The sequence below is a fragment of the Crocodylus siamensis genome, chromosome 2 (genome assembly GCF_052110815.1).
Source record: "Crocodylus siamensis isolate JL-2025a chromosome 2, ASM5211081v1, whole genome shotgun sequence".
Classification (NCBI taxonomy): Eukaryota; Metazoa; Chordata; order Crocodylia; family Crocodylidae; genus Crocodylus; species Crocodylus siamensis.
Window position 1 is genome coordinate 14,158,981 of NC_143396.1, and position 21,397 is coordinate 14,180,377.

The 21,397-nt window shown below is 45.3% G+C and overlaps 1 protein-coding gene across 4 annotated transcripts in view; it reads left to right on the plus strand.

The window, feature by feature from the left end:
- The first annotated feature begins 2,204 nt into the window (after positions 1-2,204).
- FGFRL1 (fibroblast growth factor receptor like 1) overlaps positions 2,205-21,397 on the plus strand; it is a 250,755-nt gene continuing 231,562 nt past the window's right edge. The window contains exons 1-2 of one of the 4 annotated variants that reach the window (XM_090035357.1): positions 2,205-2,602; positions 4,619-4,728. In XM_090035357.1, the coding sequence (XP_089891483.1) occupies positions 4,641-4,728 (88 nt within the window). In that variant the 5' untranslated portion in view covers positions 2,205-2,602; positions 4,619-4,640. Of the gene's footprint in view, positions 2,603-3,367; positions 3,500-3,577; positions 3,884-4,618; positions 4,729-18,528; positions 18,772-21,397 lie in introns of those variants that run through there. The other 3 variants (XM_090035356.1, XM_090035359.1, XM_090035358.1) reach the window with 3 other exon arrangements.

Consider the following 21,397-nt stretch of genomic DNA (forward strand, 5'->3'; position numbering starts at 1 on the left):
CTCTGAAGCTGATATGAATCAGGGAAAACTTCAAAGTCCCTGGTGTAAATAGGATACAAATAAGAGGAGAATCATGTCCATTTTGGTCCAGTCCTGAAGGTTTTAGTCAGTCAACACTGCCTTTTAAGTCTATAGATCAGGCCCTTATTGGATGGGAGGAGGAGCTGTCCATCTGGGATACTTCAAATGGCCGAGATGTAATATTAAAATAATGACGAGCCCATAAAATACATAAAGGGCACTATGCAACAGCTTCTCGTTGTTTCTGGTTTGGGCTTTTATTTGTCTAATCTGTTTCTTACATGCCTTCACATTGACTTTATGCACAGAGATATAACACTGTCAAGAACTGCAAAGCCAAGACTTTTAAACAATGAAATTAGTACAATTTCATAATCGAGAACAGTAAAAATGGACATTTAAACAACTTCTTGGCTTTCATTTTGCATCTTCTGTGTACAACTTTGCATTGGATTGGTACTGAGGCATCTACTTGCTTTCAAGACTAGCAACATGCTGGGACATTTCAAATGAGAGATTTTATAATACATAATACCAGCAACAATAACAACTGTTTTCTTACGAGGTAACACTTAGATATTAATGCTTGTCCCCTGGCTTTTGTTTAGTCTGCTTTGTGGGTGGTGTTGGATTGATCTTTATATTGTATGGGGAAATATTGTTCTGTCAGATGTAACATTTCAGCTGAGTAGCACTTGAACGTAAACAATAAATAACAACAATTAATCTAAAAACAGACATTACAACCATTTATTTTTTCCCATTGGTTTAGTCTATTCCACAATGACTGCCTTGGTGTTTAGAGGTTTACGTGCTGGCAGAAAGTGTTGGCGAGATGGGATATCATCTGTTTCTATCTGACTATCAAATTAGATAGACACTCTGTCTACTTTTCTCGCAGATCTGTTACACAAAAGACTATCTGATTGTCTGTCTATCGTAACTCAGTCATCTGACTGCCCGATAGTCTGTTTAGTTTATATATATATGATACCATGATGTCATATATATATAGCATCTATATTAGATATTATTAAAATACAATAGATCTATCGTTGTCCGCCTGTCCAATGTGATAGATAGAAGAAACAGATGGCAATGGAGTCAGATGGAGAATCAGTTTCCCTAATACCGTGTTTCCCAGACTTTTGATACCTGGGGCACACTTTGCTCAACCACCCAGGAGATTTGAAAACTTGGCAGTGGGGCCTAGTGGCAGTGTTAATTGTCGCGGCTCTGCCCTGTCATTCTGGACCCCAGGCGAGCCACGCAGGCTGGATTTAATACCGTTGGTTTGCTGCACACTTCCACCTCTCTCAGGGCGCACGCAGCCTTTGGGAATCACTGGTCTGACAGAGGTTCCCGACCACGGTGCCCTGCTGTGACACCCTGCCACGCCGCAGGAGCCTGTCAAGAGGGCAGCTCAATATTAGCACTGGCAGGTGAGGTGCGCATGTCAAAAGCTTTCTGGGGTCTTTCTGGGGGCATTACTCGAGGGAGGGCGTCTTTCTTGGGGTATTGTCTGGGGAGTCTTTCTGGGGCACTGTCTGTGGGGGTCTCTTTGGGGGGGTGTCTTTCTTGGGAGTTATCTGGGGGTCTCTTTCTGGGGGCATTGTCGGGGGCATTGTCTAGGCTAGGAGGTGTATCTGGAGGGGGTCTTTCTAAGGAGGTTTCTGGGGTGTTGTTGGGGGTTTCTTTCTGGGGCACTGTCTGAGGGGTTTGTTGTCGGGGGCATGGTTGGGGGTGTCTGGGGGATCTTTCTGGGGTGTCAGGGGGTTTCTGGGGGCATGGCTGAGAGGGTCTCTGGGGGCTTCTTTCTGGGGCGGTGTTTTGTTGTCTGGGGGCATGTTTGGGGTGTCTGGGGGGATCTTTCTGGGGTGTCAGGGGTTTCTGGGGGCATGGCTGAGAGGGTCTCTGGGGGCTTCTTTCTGGGGCGGTGTTGTGTGGAGGCCTGCCCGCGGGTACCCCTGGGAGGGTCCCTCAGGGGGTGTCTCTGGCGGCACTGGCCAGGCGGGGGTGTCTCCGGGCGCGGCCGGCCCGGCGGTAGGACCCGGCGGCTCTGCGCTCAGCCGCGCCAGAGGCGGGCACGGGGCCCCGGCCCCCCCCCGCCCGCCCGCCGGCCCGCGGGAGCGGAGCGGAGCGGCGCGGCGCCCCGCGCGGAGGAGCGGGCGGCTGCGGGGCGGGCGCGGGGCGGGGGCAGGCGCGGGATTGGCGAGAAGTTGCGGCGGGCGGGGCCGCCGCCTGCGCCGCCCGGGACCACAAAGCCCTGCCGGGAAAGTTGCCGCAGCGCCTCTGCCCGCCGCCGCCCCGCGCCCGCGCCGCTGTCACCCCGCAGCAGCAGCAGCAGCAGCAGCGGCAGCGGCAGCGGCGGCGGCAGCCCCGAGCGGGCGGGCCCGCGGGCCAGGGCGGCAGCGAGCCCGCACCCGCCGGCCCGGCTCCCCGCATGCGGCGCCGCTGAGCGGAGCAGCCCATGGGGGCGGGCGCGGGCGCGGGGCGGCCCGTCCTGCACCCGCGTGGGCAGGGGCAGGGGCAGGGGCGGGGGCGCGGGGGGGCGGCGAGCCGGAGCCCGGCGCCGCTGCAGGTAGGTGCCGCCGCCGCGGTGCGGTGGGGCGGGCCTGCCCGCGGGGGGCAAGCATCACGGGGGGGGGGGGAGCGGGATCAGTCCCCTCCCACTCGTGTCCCGGGGGACGGGTCACCTGGCAGTACCTGGTGGCGGGGATGAATGCGGGGAGCCGACGGGAACGGCTCAGCTGGAAACACGTGGGGCTAAGCTGATGACATGGGGGGGGGGCTGATGCCCCGCATGGGCAGGGACCCGAGCCCCTGGCAATGAAGGGAGAGGGGGCAGCCGGAGAAGGGACGTCCCAGAGGTGAAGGCACCTGCACAGGACTGGCCTGGGCTGGTGGAGCCGTGCAGCCGGCCCAGGGCTCTGCAGGGACCGGCCAGCGCAAGGGGGGCACATGCTTGCTCCCACGCGTCCTTCCTGCACGGTTTGATCGGCTCTGGGACACTGCCCCTGCTGCCCCTGCCCCAGCCCGGTCCTGTTCGCTCGCCTTCCCAGGCAGGGGCAGATCTGCGGGTCGGACCCCTTGGCCAGAAGCAGCCCATCCCGTCCCTCCTTCCCTCCCTTCCTCCCTCCCAGGCGCTGTCAGTTTGAGGGCAGATGTCTCAAGCTTCTGGATGGTCAGAGGAAAGGGGGGTGGGATGGGATCCTCCTCCTATATAGGGCTTGAGCTGAGCAGTGGTGGTGGGATCCACTGGGTCACATCAGACCAGCAGCTCCCTGGCACCTAGGACTGCACCTTCTCACTCAAGTGGGACTGGGAGGTAGGAGCGTGGCCCCACCTTGAGCTGCTGGTTTACCTCGGGGAAGCCCAGGCTGCGCTTGGACGTGGTCCTCTCCTGGCATGAACTGCCTCTGCTTCCTCACTGGACACTACTTAGGAACAGAATAGCAACAATCGAAGCAACTTTTGGGTGAGATCTCTAGCCTGTGCAGGTTATAGGCATTTCTGGATTGCTTCCTTCCCCTTCCACTGGAGAGCTGCCTTGTATGATGGGAGTACCAAGATCTATTATATCCCCTTCCACATCTAGGTCTCCCGCACTTGGCTTGATGCAAACTCATGCCTTGGGCAGAGAATCTGTATTTAAAAAAAAAAAACGCAACCCAACAAACCCAAAACCTGAGCCAGCTCCAAATCAAAAACCCTCCAACAACCTCATTTTACCACCTTAAGAACTTGTGGTGCAAATTTGTAAGCTAATGGCAATGTGTAATTATTTGCTTTGTTGGATGCTGTACATGGATTGTTGTATGTCCTGGGGGCATAGAGCATTTAAAGCAGGGAGTTTACAAGAGTGAGGAATTCAGACAGTGTTTAGAGAGTGAGAGTTTTAGGAGGAGAACAGAGTGTGATTACTGTAAACCTGATCTACCTTGAATTTTTTTTTTTTCCCTCCCCCTTCACAAATACTATAGCGGCTAAGGAGTCTGTATGACTTCATGCGGTTTTGCTTTAGGACCCACCTTTGATGCAAAAGTGGTTCTTGAAAGTTAAGGAAAATGAATTGCTGCTGGGGGGGAAAGGGGGGAATAAAAGTGTATGCTGAAGAAAGTGTACAAAGCTGTAGCCACTGCGTTCAAGGCGACGAAGCTACAAGGCAAAGCTTTCTGTACCGTGGGTGGGACGGAAACATTCCTTTTTTTTTCTTCCCCAAGCTCCTCCACAAATTTTTAACCTGAAGTCTTGTTTTATGGCCACTCGGTAGTTTTTGTTTGTCTTCCAGACTGGTTTCAGTACAGAATACCAAAGAAATATGCATTTAAGTGTAAACTTAGAAGAGCTCACTGGCCTCTGTGGGTTCTTGATTTATATCAGGCAGGAGCAAAAGACTAGGGGTAGAGCAAAGTTTTTACATGCTGAACGCCAAGGAATGAATTATAAATACTTAGCCGCTTTATTTGCTGTTTCTAATTTTGTCCGCTCCACTGGCATTAAAAAAAAAAATGCAAAATTAAGTCTGTAAAATTTTGAAGGTTTTGGGGAGAAAATTCCTTATTTTTCTTTTCTTTTTTTCTTTTCCCCTCCCCAGGTTTGAAAGAACAGGAATCTGTATGGCACACAAGGATCGGGCTTTCAAAATGGAATTCCGGTTTGCCCTCCTTTTCGTAGGGATAATCGCCTTTTCTGACTCGGCGAGAGGTAAGGCGCACACGCTTTATACAGCCTTGGGGATGGTTTGTGGTTTGCTCCTTTCCAGGTTCTGCAAACGCGCTATATTTCCTTTTAAAGGCCATATAATGAAGTTTCTTTCAGCATAAATGCTCCCTCCACCCTTAGTGCATGGATGCACGCCCACAAGCGCGCATGCTGCGATTTGTCAGTGTGTACCGTGGGTGTCGTGATACTGGATGGGGTTGCTGTCATTTTGTTGGCGAGTTCTGTGGTTCCAGGTGAGCTCTCTGGGGCTTTCCTCTTTGCTGTTGTTGTTTGTGTGTAAAAATACACAGTTGGCTTCCAGGTTTTGGGGTAAGGTTAAAGGAAGACAATTGCATTCCTTTGTGGATCAGGAACGCCTCTCCCCGCGGTAATCCCTCCAACACTCTGCCCTGTGTATTCCCAATAGCAAACTAAACAAACAAATCCATTAACTTCCCAAGTGACAGACAAATGACAGTTCTCAACAGCTAGTGCACATTTTAACACTGGGTCTCCAGCAGTTGATCAGATTTCAATAAACAGGTTACCCTTCCAGGGGTAGATTGAAAAACAGTGACCTTGGATTGAAGGGGGGAGAGGTTTTTTAGAAGATAATTTAACGCAAGCTGAAGGAATGCCTCTTCTACTTCAGCAGTAGCTTACAGCGTGCTTTGCAGGGCTATCGAGTTAGCCTTGGAAAATCTGAACCCCTCCTTCAACCTAACTTGTTCCCTACTGACTGCAAAGCTGCCTTGTTCCCCGAGTATGGTTATATGATTTCAGGATGTCGAGTTTACAGGTGGGACAAATGGTGCCAAAATTGCACAAATCACTGGAAGACATTTAGCTCATCCACACAAGAATATGCATTGCTTAGTTTAAATATTTAATCTTGCAATTAGTTCTGGTAGCCATAACTTGCCAACAGCATATGTGGGATGGAGGGGAGGGAGCATTACTAGAGAAACTCAGGACTTGGTTAATGGATTGCTTTTTTTTTGGCATTGGTTCTCAAGCAAATACTTTATGGAGGCAGAAGCACTGTAAAATGATTCTGTTGGAAGCTGAATGAAAAGGAAAACAGCATATAGCCTTTAAGATCTGAAAGTCTGAATTCCAGGCATGGCTTGCGAGGGGAGATTTGGTTTTAAATTGTAGCTAATGGCCAGCAACGTATGAATTAAGAGGATGGCCTGAATGTACGTGATTCGAACAGCAACGTATGAATTAAGAGGATGGCCTGAATGTACATGATTCGAATACGCCAGAATACCCAGTGGAGATCAGTGAAAAATCTTGAGTGGGTATCGGCCTACAAAATGATTTTTCTTTGAACAGCACTTCCTGCCTCAGTGGTAAATCTCCTTTAATTTTGGTGTACGTTTGTCCTGCTTGCATTATTTTTTGACACTCATAAAACACAGTATGCTACATTAGACTTCAAGTGCTACGAAGCGTTATTTTGTATGGAAGCAACCAAACATTAACAGTTATTAGTTCAAGACAGATGACGTTTTCCTGCCCCTCACCTGAAGAGGTTACAGAGCATAAATGCTGCAGCATCACATTCATAGTCTAGTTACTGAACTCTTTATTGCTCCAGAAAAATCGGTCTGAGAAATTATGAGAGAGGTTTCTGATTATTTCAGTAGGTGGAAAAAATGGGGTATAAGTAGAGGAAAACAACTTAACACACTTGTTTTCTGAGGTGGAAGAAGCAAATAAAGAAGTTTAAAAAAAGAAGAAAAAAAAAAAGGCAACTGGGTAACACCTTTAAATCCTGTTTCTCTTCCCTCTGAAATTGGGATTTTTTGCCAGTGACTGAAATTGAAGTGGCACCCAAACGTGAGAGAGAGAAATACCTAATGCATTAAAACTTCCATCTGTGCTGGACAATTTCTGTTATTTTAAATAACTTGGGATAATTTTTAGACTCTTCTTGAAATGTGCCCAATTTCTAACACATGTCTGTGATTTTTGTAGTATCATTATGCTGGGTTAGATGGCTGAAAATATATAAATGTTATCTGTAATAGCCATTAAGGGTTATAGCCCACTGGACCGAGATGGAGTTTTACTCTGGGCTGGGGGAGGTGAGGGTTGTTCAGCATTTGGTACGTGTCATGATTGCAGAGGTTATGCGCGTGGCTCATGTCACGGTTAGCGTTTTCCAGCTAGAGCCGCTGAAAGTTAAATAAGTGCCTGTTGGCCTAATATGGAGTTAAGTGCCTCAGTGTAGGCATCCAAATTTGAAAATGTTGACCCATTTCTTTTACGCGTGCCAAGAGAAGATTAGATAAAAACATAATGGTACTACCGTGCTTACACAAAGGTTCAATAGTGCCTGCCTGGTGATCGGAGGCACTGTATCCTAATGTATTTGCACCAGGGGGCAGAGTTAAGTTGCCCGTGCAGCTGTAACATCAATAGCTTCTGACTGTAGAGCGGTAGCTGTAGCCCAGCATGTTGAATGAAGTTCGATATGCTGTTATTTTACCTTTCAAGGTGGAGGGCCCCAATGGCTAGCACGTCCCTAGGCTAATGTTAGTCTGTATTCTTACGCATCGGGGAGTTTTGCTGGCGGAAGGGAGGCATAGACTGGCCCTGCACTCTTCCTGCACTGTTGAAATAAAGTCAACTGTAAGGTATGGGGTTGCAACCACTTAACATTTGGCTAAAGAAATCAGGGTAAACCTGAACTCTTACCAAAAGTGCTATGGGATTTGTAACTCCCGTGAAGGGCAGAGGAGCTACTCGTCCAGCAGAGACCTTGCGTGGGTGTCATTTTGTCCATTTGGAAGGATGAAGGGCCGAAACCTGGTAGTAAAGATTTGAACCCGAACTTTAAGGGCTCTGAGCTTAAAGCCCTTAGCTAACAGCTTGGGAATTTACTGAAATAGCTCTTTCAAAATAGCTAGTCCAGAATAACCCCCTGTGTGGCCACTTGTTCCAGAATAGGCACCTCAGCTTGGAGAGTTTATACCAGAATACTTATTTGACAGTAGCTATATTACTGCATTTCCAGGCATAGTCAAGTCCCACGCCTTTTCCGTTTCTTTTTGTCTTAAGGAACAGGGATGTTTCCTATGCACAAAAGCCGACCTTGATGCAGAAAGCTTAACTATTCTGGGTCTATGCAGGTAGCATGCAGAGGAATGAGAAGGTAAAATCCCAGTATAGGGCCAGGGTATAAAATAGCAGCTTCAGTTCTTGGTCCCAGTTGTGCTGGGGGTTATGTTTACTAGTTAACTGGCTGAGTGGGAGCCACAGGATCTGCATTATGTCCCGTTCCCTTTATGGCTTGTATTTGTCTGCAAAGACTCGGCATAGGCACCTCTTTGCAGCTCGGTGCTCCATCCTCCTTCTCACCATGCAGTCTCTAGGCTGGCGTAAGCACTGCTGAGAGTCTTGTACTGGCTCTTCTCCCTTGGGGTGAATTCCACGCCGTGTTACTAACCTTTAGTGAAATGTAGCAATGTAACTCCTACTTCTCCACACCTCTGGTTGGATGCAGGTAACGCAATCTGATCTTTTCCTGCATATGGTATCTCTGCAACACACAGGGCAATATTTGTTCCAAACCTGTCAACTTGCCATCGTATTCGCCTTGCTTACTGTATATGGTAACAGAAGGGTGCACTTGGCTTGCTACAGTCGTTCAAGCAGGATTTCAAATAGTATGTTTAGAAGTTTTTGGTAAGAGCAGCAACAGCTTGTGTGTTAGCCAGTAAACTGATATTCTACTTGAAACTAATGAGTTTGGACATCATTTTCATTTTCAGGACATGGGAGCTTAATTGCTTTCAGCTATAACTCCTTTTTATGTAATACATGGTTTAAAAATATAGCTTTCACTGAGGCGTGACTTAACAATAAATCTACCCCTCCTGTCATCTAACTGGGGCAACCTCAACAATCAGTAGATTGGTGCAGATATGTATTACAAGCAGCTATTTGCCACATTTTTTTTTCTTTTAGAAGTTAGAACTTTGGCTCGTTGAAAACTTGATTTTGGAGATGATTGGATCTTAATATGGGTTAGTGCATGTGTCATATGTGGCGTTTGTTTACATAAAAAGCAAGCGGTAGTTAATACCGAAGGTATAATACTGAGACAGAGTTGCTTTCTGTGTTCAAGATGCTTCTGTTATAGCTTATTAATTACAACCACGTATAGTTACTTGGCCGTCATCTCTTTCTAACGGGGGAAGAAAAGCATATAGGAACTGATTCAAGATTCACAACAGGAATCCTTTAACCGACTTCGGGCTTTGAATTGGGCTCACATGAGAAATCTGACAGCGTAGAATATACCTGCTTTATACTGGATCACCAGAAAAACAGTGATTTATTTTTAAACCTACATCCTGTGTCATTCTGTTGTCATTCAGCTTAATATTTTTGTTGAATTTAAATACAAAATACAGCATGTGTTATGCAGGAAAATAAGAACCTGTTGCTTATTGATGCTGTCAGACTTGGAAATTCGTTTGTGTTAGATTTATTTTAAGGTTTGATTTATTTTCTAAATGTCTTTATCTTCTTCGGTTTTCACTAAAAAGGGCCTTGCAGTGCAGGTTGATGCATGGGAAAGTACATTTTAAATTCTGCCTTTTCAGTGTAGAAGGCTGTATGCCTCGGGATCATTTTACTGCTTCTAAGTTAATGGTTCTTCTTGGAAAGAGTCGTTCTCCAAGTGGCACTTGCCAACTAGTGAGTACCCACATTTAAAGGTGTGAGAGTGCTTGCATGAATTTAGAAAGGAGAGACCCAAATTCTCATCTGGTATCAATTCGCCCATGGAGCTGACTTACATCAGCTGCAGAATCGGTCCACGATAACTTTTTCCAAGCAGCCAGCATGCTCAGTGTGGTAAACCAGGACTATACGAAAGCCACTGTCTATTTAATAGTCATGATAAAATATGGTAAATGAGGTAGAAATACTCACTCCCTGGTTTAGTAATATATTTTGTGTTAACTACTGGGAAGGGGTAAATCATTTCCACCCAAGTCAAAGGAAACATAACACAAAGGTCTTCTTTTGCCCCTTTAAAAAAAAAAAAAAAAAAGAGTCTGAAGTCATTGCTTTATTTATTCAGTTTGAGTAGAATCAATGCAGCTTTCTATTTTTCCAAAGATGTGGAACTTCGACTTGGGTCTGCAGTGGCTTATAAAGTCACGCTGTTCAAAGGGCTTGCGTTCAAATTAATCTCAATATTGCAGTAGTCAGTGGAAACACTTCTTTTTTTCCTCCTTTCTTTCATTAACCCTTTCAGCTTGTTCATTGCTTGGAGGTTGTTTTTCATGTGACCTCTTTCTGGCCTTTCTAGTAGGGCGTTTGTGCTGAAATGAATCTCGTATTTTAATTTTTACATGCACATTTTTTTGAAAAGCTTGCTCTGTAACCTGGTATCTTTGCCTGTGTATGTTTATAATAAATCCCTCTTTCTATTCATTTAGATTTCTGTCCCTGTTTATTGCACAAAGACCTTTTTTTTTTGCTCATTGGAGGGGATTAAAAAGAAGTAGAAAGCAATTGAACCTAGGATGCAAGTAGTAGAGTCTGTTGTAGACCTTGTTAGATCCAGCTTCTGTAGCCCTTGCTCAGATGTATAGTACCACTGAAGTGAGGGCGATACTTATAAAAGTAAGAATTTTGAAAGCAGTCTCCAGTGTTAAGATTCTGTTATTGCGGGACTATTAGAAATGCCGTAGGCCATGCATATAAAGGCCTGATCCATAGCCCATGGAAGCCTGTAGTCCGTGAGAGTCTTTCCACTGATTTCCCTTGGTTTTGGATCTGGACCTTAAGGAATTTCCTGATCCAAATTAACGATGCTACTGACGTTTGCACAAATCCACTACTTTGTTGCAGCTATTGTCCAGAAGGCTTCAGATTACAGCAGCCTGAGTCACCAATATATGCTGTAGCATATTTGTATAAAGGGAGTGAAACTCCTGCTTGAGTTGCTTTTCTCATCCCAGAAGATGCACTGTCTTTGCTGCTGGCTTTAGTTGGCTGGAATACTGGAAGGATGATGTAGTGTGTGCTGTGGGATCGAACGCAGCTTGGAAATTCATTGCTTTAACTTCAGGTCAGCCTGTAGGGGTTTTATTCCAGAAGAAATGAGTGTCATTCTGGAGGGAGTGTTGCTGGGTGCGGAGGCACTGGATACTGTTCTGAAGTGTTATTTAACAAGCTAATATATGCCGTCTGCCACTGAATCCATTCACATCTCTCTGATTTTTCCCTTCCGAGTCAAATAAACATCGACTGCATGGAGTTTGGTTAGCTGCCCTGATTACACAGTCTCCCCATTGTATTGCAGGAGAAACACGGTATCCAGCAGTGCTGTGAATAACCTAACATTTTTATTTCATCAAAACCACTCCAATTTTCAGGAAGAAATCCAGCCAATAACTCCAGGCTACTTCTTCCATCAAGTGTTCGAACTTAATTTTGAGTTTCACTAAGGGAAGAAAAATTTAATTGGGAACAGAGACTTCTTGGAGAGGACTAATGTTTCTCTTGATTCCTACACCCCTATCCCCGGTCCCTCTTGCAGAATGGCTGAAGTAAGAGCCGTTTTCGTCTTGGCAGGGAACAAAATCATTTCTCTGTGTGCCTGGTAAATTTATTTCATGAAAGATTTACACAATCTTGGGTATCCTGTCAAGTGATTGAGAAGTGAGTAATGCAAGAAGTGTCATAAACTAGATGCCTGGTAGGTTGTGTTGACTTTGGTGGGTATTTTTGGAGCCATGAGTATTTGTGTATGTTAAGCAAAAATATGGGGCAGGGGGCAGACGATTGCAGAAATACAGAGGGTTTTTTTTTTTTTTTTTAAACTCTGTTTTACTTGTCTATCATGCAAATTGCTTCATACTTTCCTTACCCAGGTTTCTTGTATTTCATGTGCCTGGTGAACGGACGGCTGTGAGATTCTGGCAGAAAAGCACTTGTTCTGTGAACCTTGTTCCAAATTCTTTCCATTTACTTCTCCATTCAGGTAGACCCTGCTCTAAACTGCCCTGGAAAATTACTCTAAATATGGCATCGCACTATATGTGTTTTATCACTTCTCAGTGAATTTCAGATTGAGAGTTCTTTGGTTTACAAGTGAGAATATTTTAACGAAGCAGTGATCCTGAAGATCAACGTGGGAGTCGAGGGGGTTGTGACTCAGCCTCACCAGCTAACAGCGCAGCATGTACTGTGTAGGCCATAGAGTTGGCTTAGGCTGTATCCTAAATACCTTGGAATAGGGTTGTGTTTCCCTATCTCAACCTTGGTGAAAATGAATGAATTTACCCACATTGTAGCCTCGTAGATTCATTCCTTTTCACAGGATCAGCTAAATCCAGGTAAAAGTTGATATCTACATTAGGGGAAAGCCTTGGGTTAGGATTAGATGAAACGTGACAGTTAATTCATCCTGTCTTCCTCATCCAGCCAAGTCCACTGTTTTCCAGAGCTGTCCACACCACCTTGATTGTAAGTGGGAAATTATACAGTTCATTCCCCCTCCAGATTGGGGTAGTGGAAGCAAGAACCGTTTTTTAAAGGAGACCATCCTAAACCAGATCTGAGAGAACTGCTTCTTTCTTTCTTGATTTGCATCATCCTTTCTTTCATGTGTGGCTTCTTCTGAGTCGAGAAAATCTAAACCAAATTTCTCTAGGTAATTTGCATCTTTGGACTGTGGGACTGACTTCTATGGCATTTCAATGAAATTTGAGCTAAAGCAGATGCTTAAGGTGATAGCTAAAGGACACATCCATCATGGTAAATCACTGAGGCTAAGTACAGAGAGTCAAAAAGCCCAAGGCTGAATTGATTCAGTCTTTGCAGGGTAGTCTAAAATGCAGAGATTAAACTGAGACAGAAGTGAATAGACATTTACCTTTTGACTCTGGAAATGCAGCCACATGTCTGCAACAGCTTAGGCCAGAAACCAAGGGATGCTAGACCACGTCTCTCTGGTGTGTAGCCAGCAGTGTGTGTGTGTGTGTGTGTGTGTGTGTGTGTGTGTTCACTTCTTCTTCCTGCTGCCTCAGGCCTCTGGGATTTGCAGTCCAAAATTGCAGCAGCAGGACTCTGCAGGGTTGCTTATCACTTCCTTTTCCTGCTTCCAGGTGCCTCTGGGATTTTTAAGCCACAGTTGCAGCCAGCAGTAAGTTTGACGGGGGCAAGGGATGTTTAACCCACCTCCCAGGCCCCAGCTGTGGTTTGCTTTGGGTGGGGAGCTGTGCTGTCTGGAACAGACAGCACAGCTTAGCGTAGGCGTGCAAAGCATGCTGGGGGACTGTGATTTAACTTGAGCCAGGAAGAGGTCTGGGACAGAATTTTCATGAACTGGTTTGACCTAAATCAGTCAAGTCTGGTACTACATTCAACTGGGTTTATCTTAAACCAGTTTCAGCCATTTTGAGACTGGTTTATGTGCACTGAGCTCCTGTTCTGTTGCAGGTTTAAACCAGTTTCTGATGGCTTAAACCAGTTTATATGTAACTTCTGTCCCTAGCCTGAGTGAACAGAGAGATGGAAGTAGAATTTCTAGGGGTTGGACGGGATTATCTTTGAGGTCCCTTCCAGTGTTATAAATCTATGATATTAATAGCAATGAATAGCAGGATACATTTCCTGACAGTGAGAACTATCATCCTGTGGAAATTGGAGGAACAGTAGGCCCTTTATGGGCTGAGACTTAAAACTAAGTTTGACAAAGCTTCAACAAATGTGCTAGGATGACAGATCTTGGATGGGCATGGACAGGATGGGGTAAACCAGGAATTACAAAACTTTTTTTGCAGAGTAGATCGGGGGTGGTGAATCTGCAGCCTGGGCATCACAAGTGGCATGGGCAGTCTGTGTGGAACATGGCAGATTGGGCAGGGGACAAGACAGCACAGTGGCAGATAGGGCAGAAAGCGAGTAGCAGATTCAGTGGGGAAAGAGGACTGGAGGAACGGAGTAGCATTTGGCAAGCTGCGGGGCTAGCTCATGGCACATCTGCTAAAAAAGGTTGGCCCTTCTGGGGTAGATTACATTTTAATAGGTTGCTCTGTGGGCTACCTGCACTCTTCTGTTGCATTGATCAGGCTTCTTGTACTTTCTTCCAGGATCATACAACATCCCAGTGGCAATGGCAGCAACTGCTTATCTGGCAAATTAATATTTAGAAAGCATCCAGTGTATTTTAAAGCAGTGTAACAGCTGGGAAGTAGGATGAGGTCCAGCACCCTATGACCGCTCTCCACAAAACACCAGTAAGCATTTTGCAGACCACCAATGGTTTGTGGCTCATGGTTAGAGAATGCTCTGCTCTAATTGGTCCTTTCCATCTCGATTACCTGTGGGCCAGCTTCCTTGCACAGTGATGCAAATGGAGTTTTATTGAATTCAATGGAACTCCCCCCTGTGTGGCTGTGAGTAGAGCTTGCCCATACAATGTCTTGCGACACTAGAACTGGACCCGTTAAAAAGGTTGGTTGCTTTCCAGATTTCCCCTCTTTGGCTTCAAGCAGTGGAAAGATGCAGCATGATTTGCAATAATTAATGTAAAACTATAATGATGGGTCCCAGCTGCTCCCTGCCAATAACAACAGGAGTCATGGAGCCAATCAGAAACCCAGTATTGTCCATGCCAATTTCTTTAAGGATTGATGATGGGGGTTTGTGGCTTGGCTTGGCCTAGGCAGATGTTTATTTCTGCTGATGGATTCTGACTGACAAGCAGTAATAAATCCATTTTGAATACATCTGCATCAGTATAGAAATTGGTTTAGGATGACTAAATCTATGCGTTTCGTATCTGAAAGTGTTTTTACGCTGGATCCCAGTACTTGCTTCTTCTCACCTTGCTACTGCTAGAGACAAACAGGGTGAACAGGGAACACTTTGTTTAGTGGTAGGAAGTACCGCAGATTAAGAATTGTTAGGTGTGTTACCTGGATGATGAATGGCAACTCGTGTGCTTGATCCCAAGTGCTTCTTTCGGACCGAATGCCAGCCCCCATTCAGATCTTGACTACCTCAGTGTAAAGCAGGGTCCTTGAATGTAATTGAGCTCAGGATCTCTGGGGTAGGGCAGGGATTGCTTGATGAAGGCCTGCGAGAACCTGCCTAGCATTAGAATCGCACCTCTCCTCCGTGTCATTTGTATTGCTTCGTAGCAACTGGTGAATTAGCAATGGGGATATTGGACTTGGAGTCTGACCTGCAGTTCTTACTCCAATTTAGAGCACTGTCACAGTTCACACAGGTCAGAATCCATCATCCTTATTCCTATTGTAGCAGTCTGAATGAAGAAGAGAAGCCAGGTGCTACTGACATAAGGGGGAGTGCCAAAATCCTCTCGAGATTGGGCCTATATTCTTATGGTGCTTATTCTGATATAGGGGGGGAACAGGGCCCCAAACTCTATGCCAGTGTCTCTGTGCTTCCAGAGCTAGGGGAGAGACCTTGTCCGTTTGAGGACTGCAGACTAGCTAAGTGGAGTTTGAGGCTTAATTTTCTTTTATCCTAGAAAATCCAATAAATCCAGTAAATTCTTTCAGTGTGGTCTTCCAAGAGTTTTTCAACTTAGTCTGACTCAGATTATTTGAATGCCATTATAAACTAGAGGTCAGGCAAGTTAATTCCCAGAACAGTATGCTGCCCTGTTTTCAAACTGTGCTAATCAGGGTTTTGAGGCGAAGTGTGGTAGTTTGCTTAGTGAAATTATTTTCCTGTTAGAAAATTACAAATCGGCTCTGACTGTCCAGATCGGCTTCAGTCAGCAGAGAGCTCTGATCACATGCAGACAAAAGCACCCGGGATGTACTCACAATGGATCCCAGCACAATAGAGTCTGATTTTTTTTTTTTTCTTCTTCAACTCCTGAGATCTAACCTGAGAAGCAGGGTTGGCTCTGAAGCCACATAACAGAAATTGTTACAATTGTGCTTTATATTTCCACTGGGATGAAGAGAAGCTGCATGGAACATATTTGAGCCATAAAATAAATGTCTTTTTCTAAAAGAGACATTTGGTGCAGCGGTTCCCTTACCCGCTTCCTCACCTTCTTGTCATTGACTCTTGTTTACTTTTTCCTCCTCCTTTCCCCAAGTTTATTACTACGGTTTGGGCAGAGGAAATGAATTAACATAATTTACTGTTTTTAAAACAAGACACACACACACATACGTACGTACGTACATACACGCACACTTCGCCCTCTCCGTGCTCTGCTAAGGAGCATGTTTACAGAGTCTGGGTCCATTTAGAGAGAACAATGGCCTGATTATGGAGTGCAGCCTTCTATTCACAGAAACCAGAAGAAACCATCAGTTTAAAGTAGCTACTGCCCCTTGAAGGTACATGCAGTGTGAGCTGTTAAATAAAAAATCAGTTGTAGACACAAACTACAGGCATTGTTCTCTGCGGAAGTTGATTTAGGGGTGGGGGTGGAGGGGAGGAATGGTCTCAGTGTTAGTCGAGTGCCAAGTTTGAGATCTGCCACCATGCAAAGCTTTGTTATGATTTCTAATCTAATTTCCAAGTGTAAATAATAGTTGTGAGTTTGGGGGGAAGGAGGGAGAGCAATTTTGTGCTTCCTGATCTTGCAGGGTGCTTGGGGCTGACAGTGGAGGGGGGCTGGCATTGCAGCTGAACCCAGAAATGTTCACTGTCGGGGATGTGCTGAGGCCAAAAGAGGTGCTGTTCTATACAGGTGACAACTTCTCTTGATATGCTGTCATACCCTTGCGTCCGGGTGAGTGTGGACATTTGTTTCCCCGGGGACAAGCAGCCATGGCAAAAGCTACTTGTCCTTGAGGAACGTTTGTGCCATGTGGAGTTGCAGATATGTCTGCGGCGCTGCTCGCTGCATGTCCACGCACATCGGGATGTGCCCATAGACACTGGGATGTCTGATGTATTCATGAAGCAAGGTTGGTTTTTTTGTGGTATCTGTCAGTGGACCAACAGTGTGGTTGGGACACGTGTTAGATGAGCCGTGCCCTACCTTGGGTCTTGAAGGACACTGTGCCTGAGAGCCTGTCTAACAGTTCTCCCAATCATACTGTTGATTCAATAAAATACATCACCTTAAAAAAAAAACAACCTTGCTTTTGGCAAGTTTCCTGGGCCATCTTGCTTACAACAATACTTCAACCCTACTACAGCATGATTCATCCATGTAAGTTGTGAAACATCAAAATGGTTTGGCTCATAACGAATGCCAAGTTTGGGATCCTCGCTTTTGTAAACGGGAGACAGACTGTCGACTCCTTGCCAGTAGTAGTCTGAGGTTCACCTTGTGGCTCTAGCCAAGAAGATGCCAAGCATGTTTGACTCTAACAAGTTTTTCAGTTGGTCTCGGGGTTTTGTAGGACCAGACACTTTGAGTTCGTTTAACAATATTCCTGCTGTGTTGGACATAAGTGATACTTGGCCGAAATTCAGACTACTGGATCTGTGTCAGTGGCTACTTTTGAAGGTTTCTGTTTTTTGGGGGAGTGGTACATAGGTGGACATTGGATAATAGAAATAAGAGATGGAAAATATCCTCGCCTCTGAGGTCATTTGGTCCATCCTTTGCCAATGAAGTATTGTGCAACTTTGTCTAGTGTAGATTTAAATGATCCAACTGAAGCGTCTTCTGTCTCATATTTGGAGACTCAAACTATTTCAGCTTCCAGCCTCTCTCAGTGCTTTTTTTTTTTTTTTTTGTCTAAATGTACCCTACTCGGTTCTATCCTCTTCTTCCTTTTCTCCATTGCACAGACCAGTCTAAGCAATTCCTCTCCTTCCTGACTGTTCACAGCTTTCTAACGTTTACCAGATGAAGAGTATCCTCTTCCTTCTGAACTGTTACCTTGATTTAGTTTTGCATGTATTGTGGGTGTGGTGTAGTTTGGCCCCATTTAATGGTGATTCTCAACCCAGGTGTTGTAGCACCCATGAGATCCTTTTAAGGGTGTTGTGGAGTGCCATGCAATATTATCACTGTTAGGTGTGCAAACACTTGTACATAATTTGCAAGATAAACCCAAGGATTTCAAAAAGGAATCCATAGTGTCAGAACTATGCTGACCTTTCTGGGGTCTTTGCGACAGAAGAATTGTTTTATCCTTATCTAGACTCCCGGCGGCCCTGGGTGAAGTTTTAGTATCAGGCCCCTCTTCGCCAGAGATGATGATAATAATTGGATAATGTGGGGGGAAAAAAGAGTACCATTCTCAGGCCCCCTTTCTGTCCAGGCCCTGGGTGGTTCTCCCATGCCTGTGTCCAGGTCTGATGATGAGTGAAAGCTAAGAGGTGGTATTTTCTGCACGGTGCATTGAGTCGAAAGAGGCTGAGAGCCATTGCCATATACAGGCAAGGAGCTGTGGTCTAGAAACCCCCAAAGACAAGAAAACTGTGGATTGTCTGTAAATAACAACAGGCCAATTTTGTCAGAAAAGGAGATAGTGGAGTGTGAGCTGCGTCATTCCTCACTTCTCATGCCGTATGCAGAAGACTTTCTAACTGCGGTGGTTTTGAGGGTGATGGTGGAGGAAGGGGTACAAGTAAAGAATGGCTGTTGTCAGGAGTATTGCTTGTTTTGAACCTTGCAGGGCTTTTGAGATGTAAGATAGATATTCATTCAGAGGAAAACTTTTATAGGCACTGGGGAACTGGAGGACTAATGGGAATCTGCCTTCTGACAAACATGTTGCCAAGCTATCTGGGAAATTGCAGGTCAACATTCATGGTGTTTTTTTTTTTCTGGTCATTTTTCTTGGGCAGGAGATGAATTGACGTGGTTTAAGAGGTTTTATGCATGGATCAGCAGCCAGGGAAGATGGTGCTATACTCCATTTTTCTTCTTTTTCACTGTGCTTGTTGCCGAGTGCGTCTCTGCTGTCAAAGCGACTGGAGGAGAAAACAGTATGGAGCCAGATAAAGGAATTGCACTCTTCCAGGTTCATTTCTCAGTGGACCTTGAGCTAGTGATATTTTTCCATAGGTCAAGAAAATAAGGCCAAGAAAACAACCTGCACAAAATAATTTCTGTGGGTGAGTATATTTTCCAGGGGAGTGGAGCCAGTAAGTAAAAAAGGTAAAGCCACAGGTCTGGATTAACAACACTTTTAGGGGCTTTGTGAAGGATGTGTATTTACATTAGACAAGGAGATACTTGTGGGTGAAATCTGGCTGTCGGTTAAGTGCATGGCTGCTGTTGATTTAAACAAGAACTATGCCCGTGAATCCCAGAGGAGAATTTCGCCTTTTGTTTTGTATTTTCCCCTGGTGCATGGTGTGGTAGAAAGTGTAGAGAGAGAGATTCAGCTTACCCATGGATTTCAATTCAGAGTAACACCATGAATGTCAGCTGAATCGCTTGTACAAAAAACTAGAACTTTGTATTCCAAAATGATACCTTTTATTAGACTGACTTGGAAATCGCAAGAACATTGTCCTTTCCTGCAAACTTTTGGGATCAAAGTCCCTTCGTCAGGCTCTGGGAAAAGTGTAGATGGTACAAGATGGTAAAAAATCCTCATAGGTAGGAAATAAACTTCATTTTTGCATAGGGGGAGCTGAAGATGGAAGGCTGTCCCTCTGGGTCCATGAGAGTGTCTCTGTATTTACCTGGGTGTCAGGACACTTGAAATCTGGCCACAAATTAACTTTGATAATCCCAAAACAGCAGTGGAATAAAATATGTCCCTATAATCTTTCAAAGTTCATTAGATCTTCTCAAATATAGCCCATAAAGAAAGCCTACTGGGGGTTAAAATCCCCCAAAACAACAACCCCCACAAAAAAAAAAACACACGCTATTTTGGGTGTATTTATATGGAAAGTACAAAAAACAAAAACAAAAACCAGTCGAAAATTTCCAGTGAGAAAAGCATTGAATTAAATAGCCTCTGTCGCAGAGGTAGAAGGAAACATTTGAGTTAACAGAAACCGATTGATTAAAATCTCAGACAGAGAACAGTCTGAATGATTTTTTTTTAATGGTATTTTGACAGATATCTTTTTGTTCCTACAATTACAAGGGCGTAGTACTATTTTGTCTTCCTACAAGTTCAATAAATACACAGATGCAATATAAAAATGCTTAAAACTACAACCATTTGCCTGAGGCCACTGCAAAATACAACAAAGAAATTGAAGGAGCTTTGTGCTGTCCGTATTCCAGCTCCAAGATTTGGAGCAGAGCCTTCTGCTTGTGTCATTCAAACTTGGATGTTACTCTGCTGCGGGATAGAGATATTTAGTCAGAAAAGGAGAAGGGCTGGAATAGTTGAAATATTTTTATACCGCTCTTGGGAAGGCTATCAGCAAGTGAGCAAAGGCCTCAGTTTATATAATGGGAAACAGCGTAAAGCAGCATTGTTCTTATTGTCCAAGATTTTATTAGTCTGTTCAGTTATTAGTATTGCACCAGTCTGGGATCCTGACTGTTGTTAGATGCTGTACAAATGCAGAACAAAACTGCCCCCTTCCCCAGAAGTTTACAATCTGAATTTGAGTTATGATCAGTTATAAACCTTACTCAGTTAGTGTGTTTAATTGTGACTGATTCCCAACAAATGAGATCCAAGAGGCTAAACGTTACAGATGAGGCATCTTTTTCTTTCACCCCTGAATTTTGTGTTTGTGACCACCTGAAAACTACCTTGCAAACTGCTTGGGGCCAGGGCTGTTCCACGTGTATAGGCTTAGCGCAAGACTGCTGCATCCCAGATGCCTTCCCCACACAAGCGGTGCCCGGGGCTGCTGCCCTGCTCCCCCACCCCGTTTGCACTGCTGCCGATGGCAGTGCCAGTCACGGTGCTAATAATTGTGTGCGTGCAATGCAGAAGTGCACGCAGAGACCCTGGGGGTCTGTCTGCTGCGTGTGTGCTTTGTGTGTGGGCATGTGTCCGCGTCCCCTTTCCCAGCACATTCTGGCATGCACGGTTCAGAAGTCCAGTCCTGTTGTCTGAACAAAGGTGAGACTTAATTGACTTCGGTGGAGCTGGACCATGGTTCCCGTTTGTTTGTTTTTGATTTCCGAGGGATGGCTTGTCAGAACGCTTTAAGGACAAACTTAACACGTGCTGAGTGAGTAACCACCAGTTGACCTAATTCCCGATAACTGGCTTAGTCAGGAAGGACTCCCTCGCTCCAGAAAGCAAGTCCGTCTCCCTTTGCAGCATGTCCTGAACATCTGCAAGTCAAGGTCTGTCGGATCAGCAGGGGCAGGAATTCCAGCGTGGAGGGCCCTTTGGTGAGATTAACTCCTTCCCAGCTGCCTCCTCCTACCAGGTGCCTCTCCTTGAATACATAAACCTGTGGTGTCAACAGCTCGAGGCGAGCTGATCCGAACCGGAGTGGGAGAGGACAGGGTCTGGAACCAAAGGAAAAACCCAAATGGTGCAGAAATCAAAAGGAGACCCCAATGAACACTTTCATTTTGGTTACAGCGGAGAACAAATTAAACACCTTAACACTTGCGAGGCCAAATTCATGCCTAATATAATCCCATTGAATATAATCCCATTGAAATCAAAGAGGCGTTACATTGGGAATGGAGTTTAAATCCTAATTTCCACCTCTCCTGCATGAGAGAGATTCCTTACTTCAGGACCCAATCCAGCAAAATACTAACGCACATGCTTAACTTGAAGCATCTGAGCAATGCCTCCGT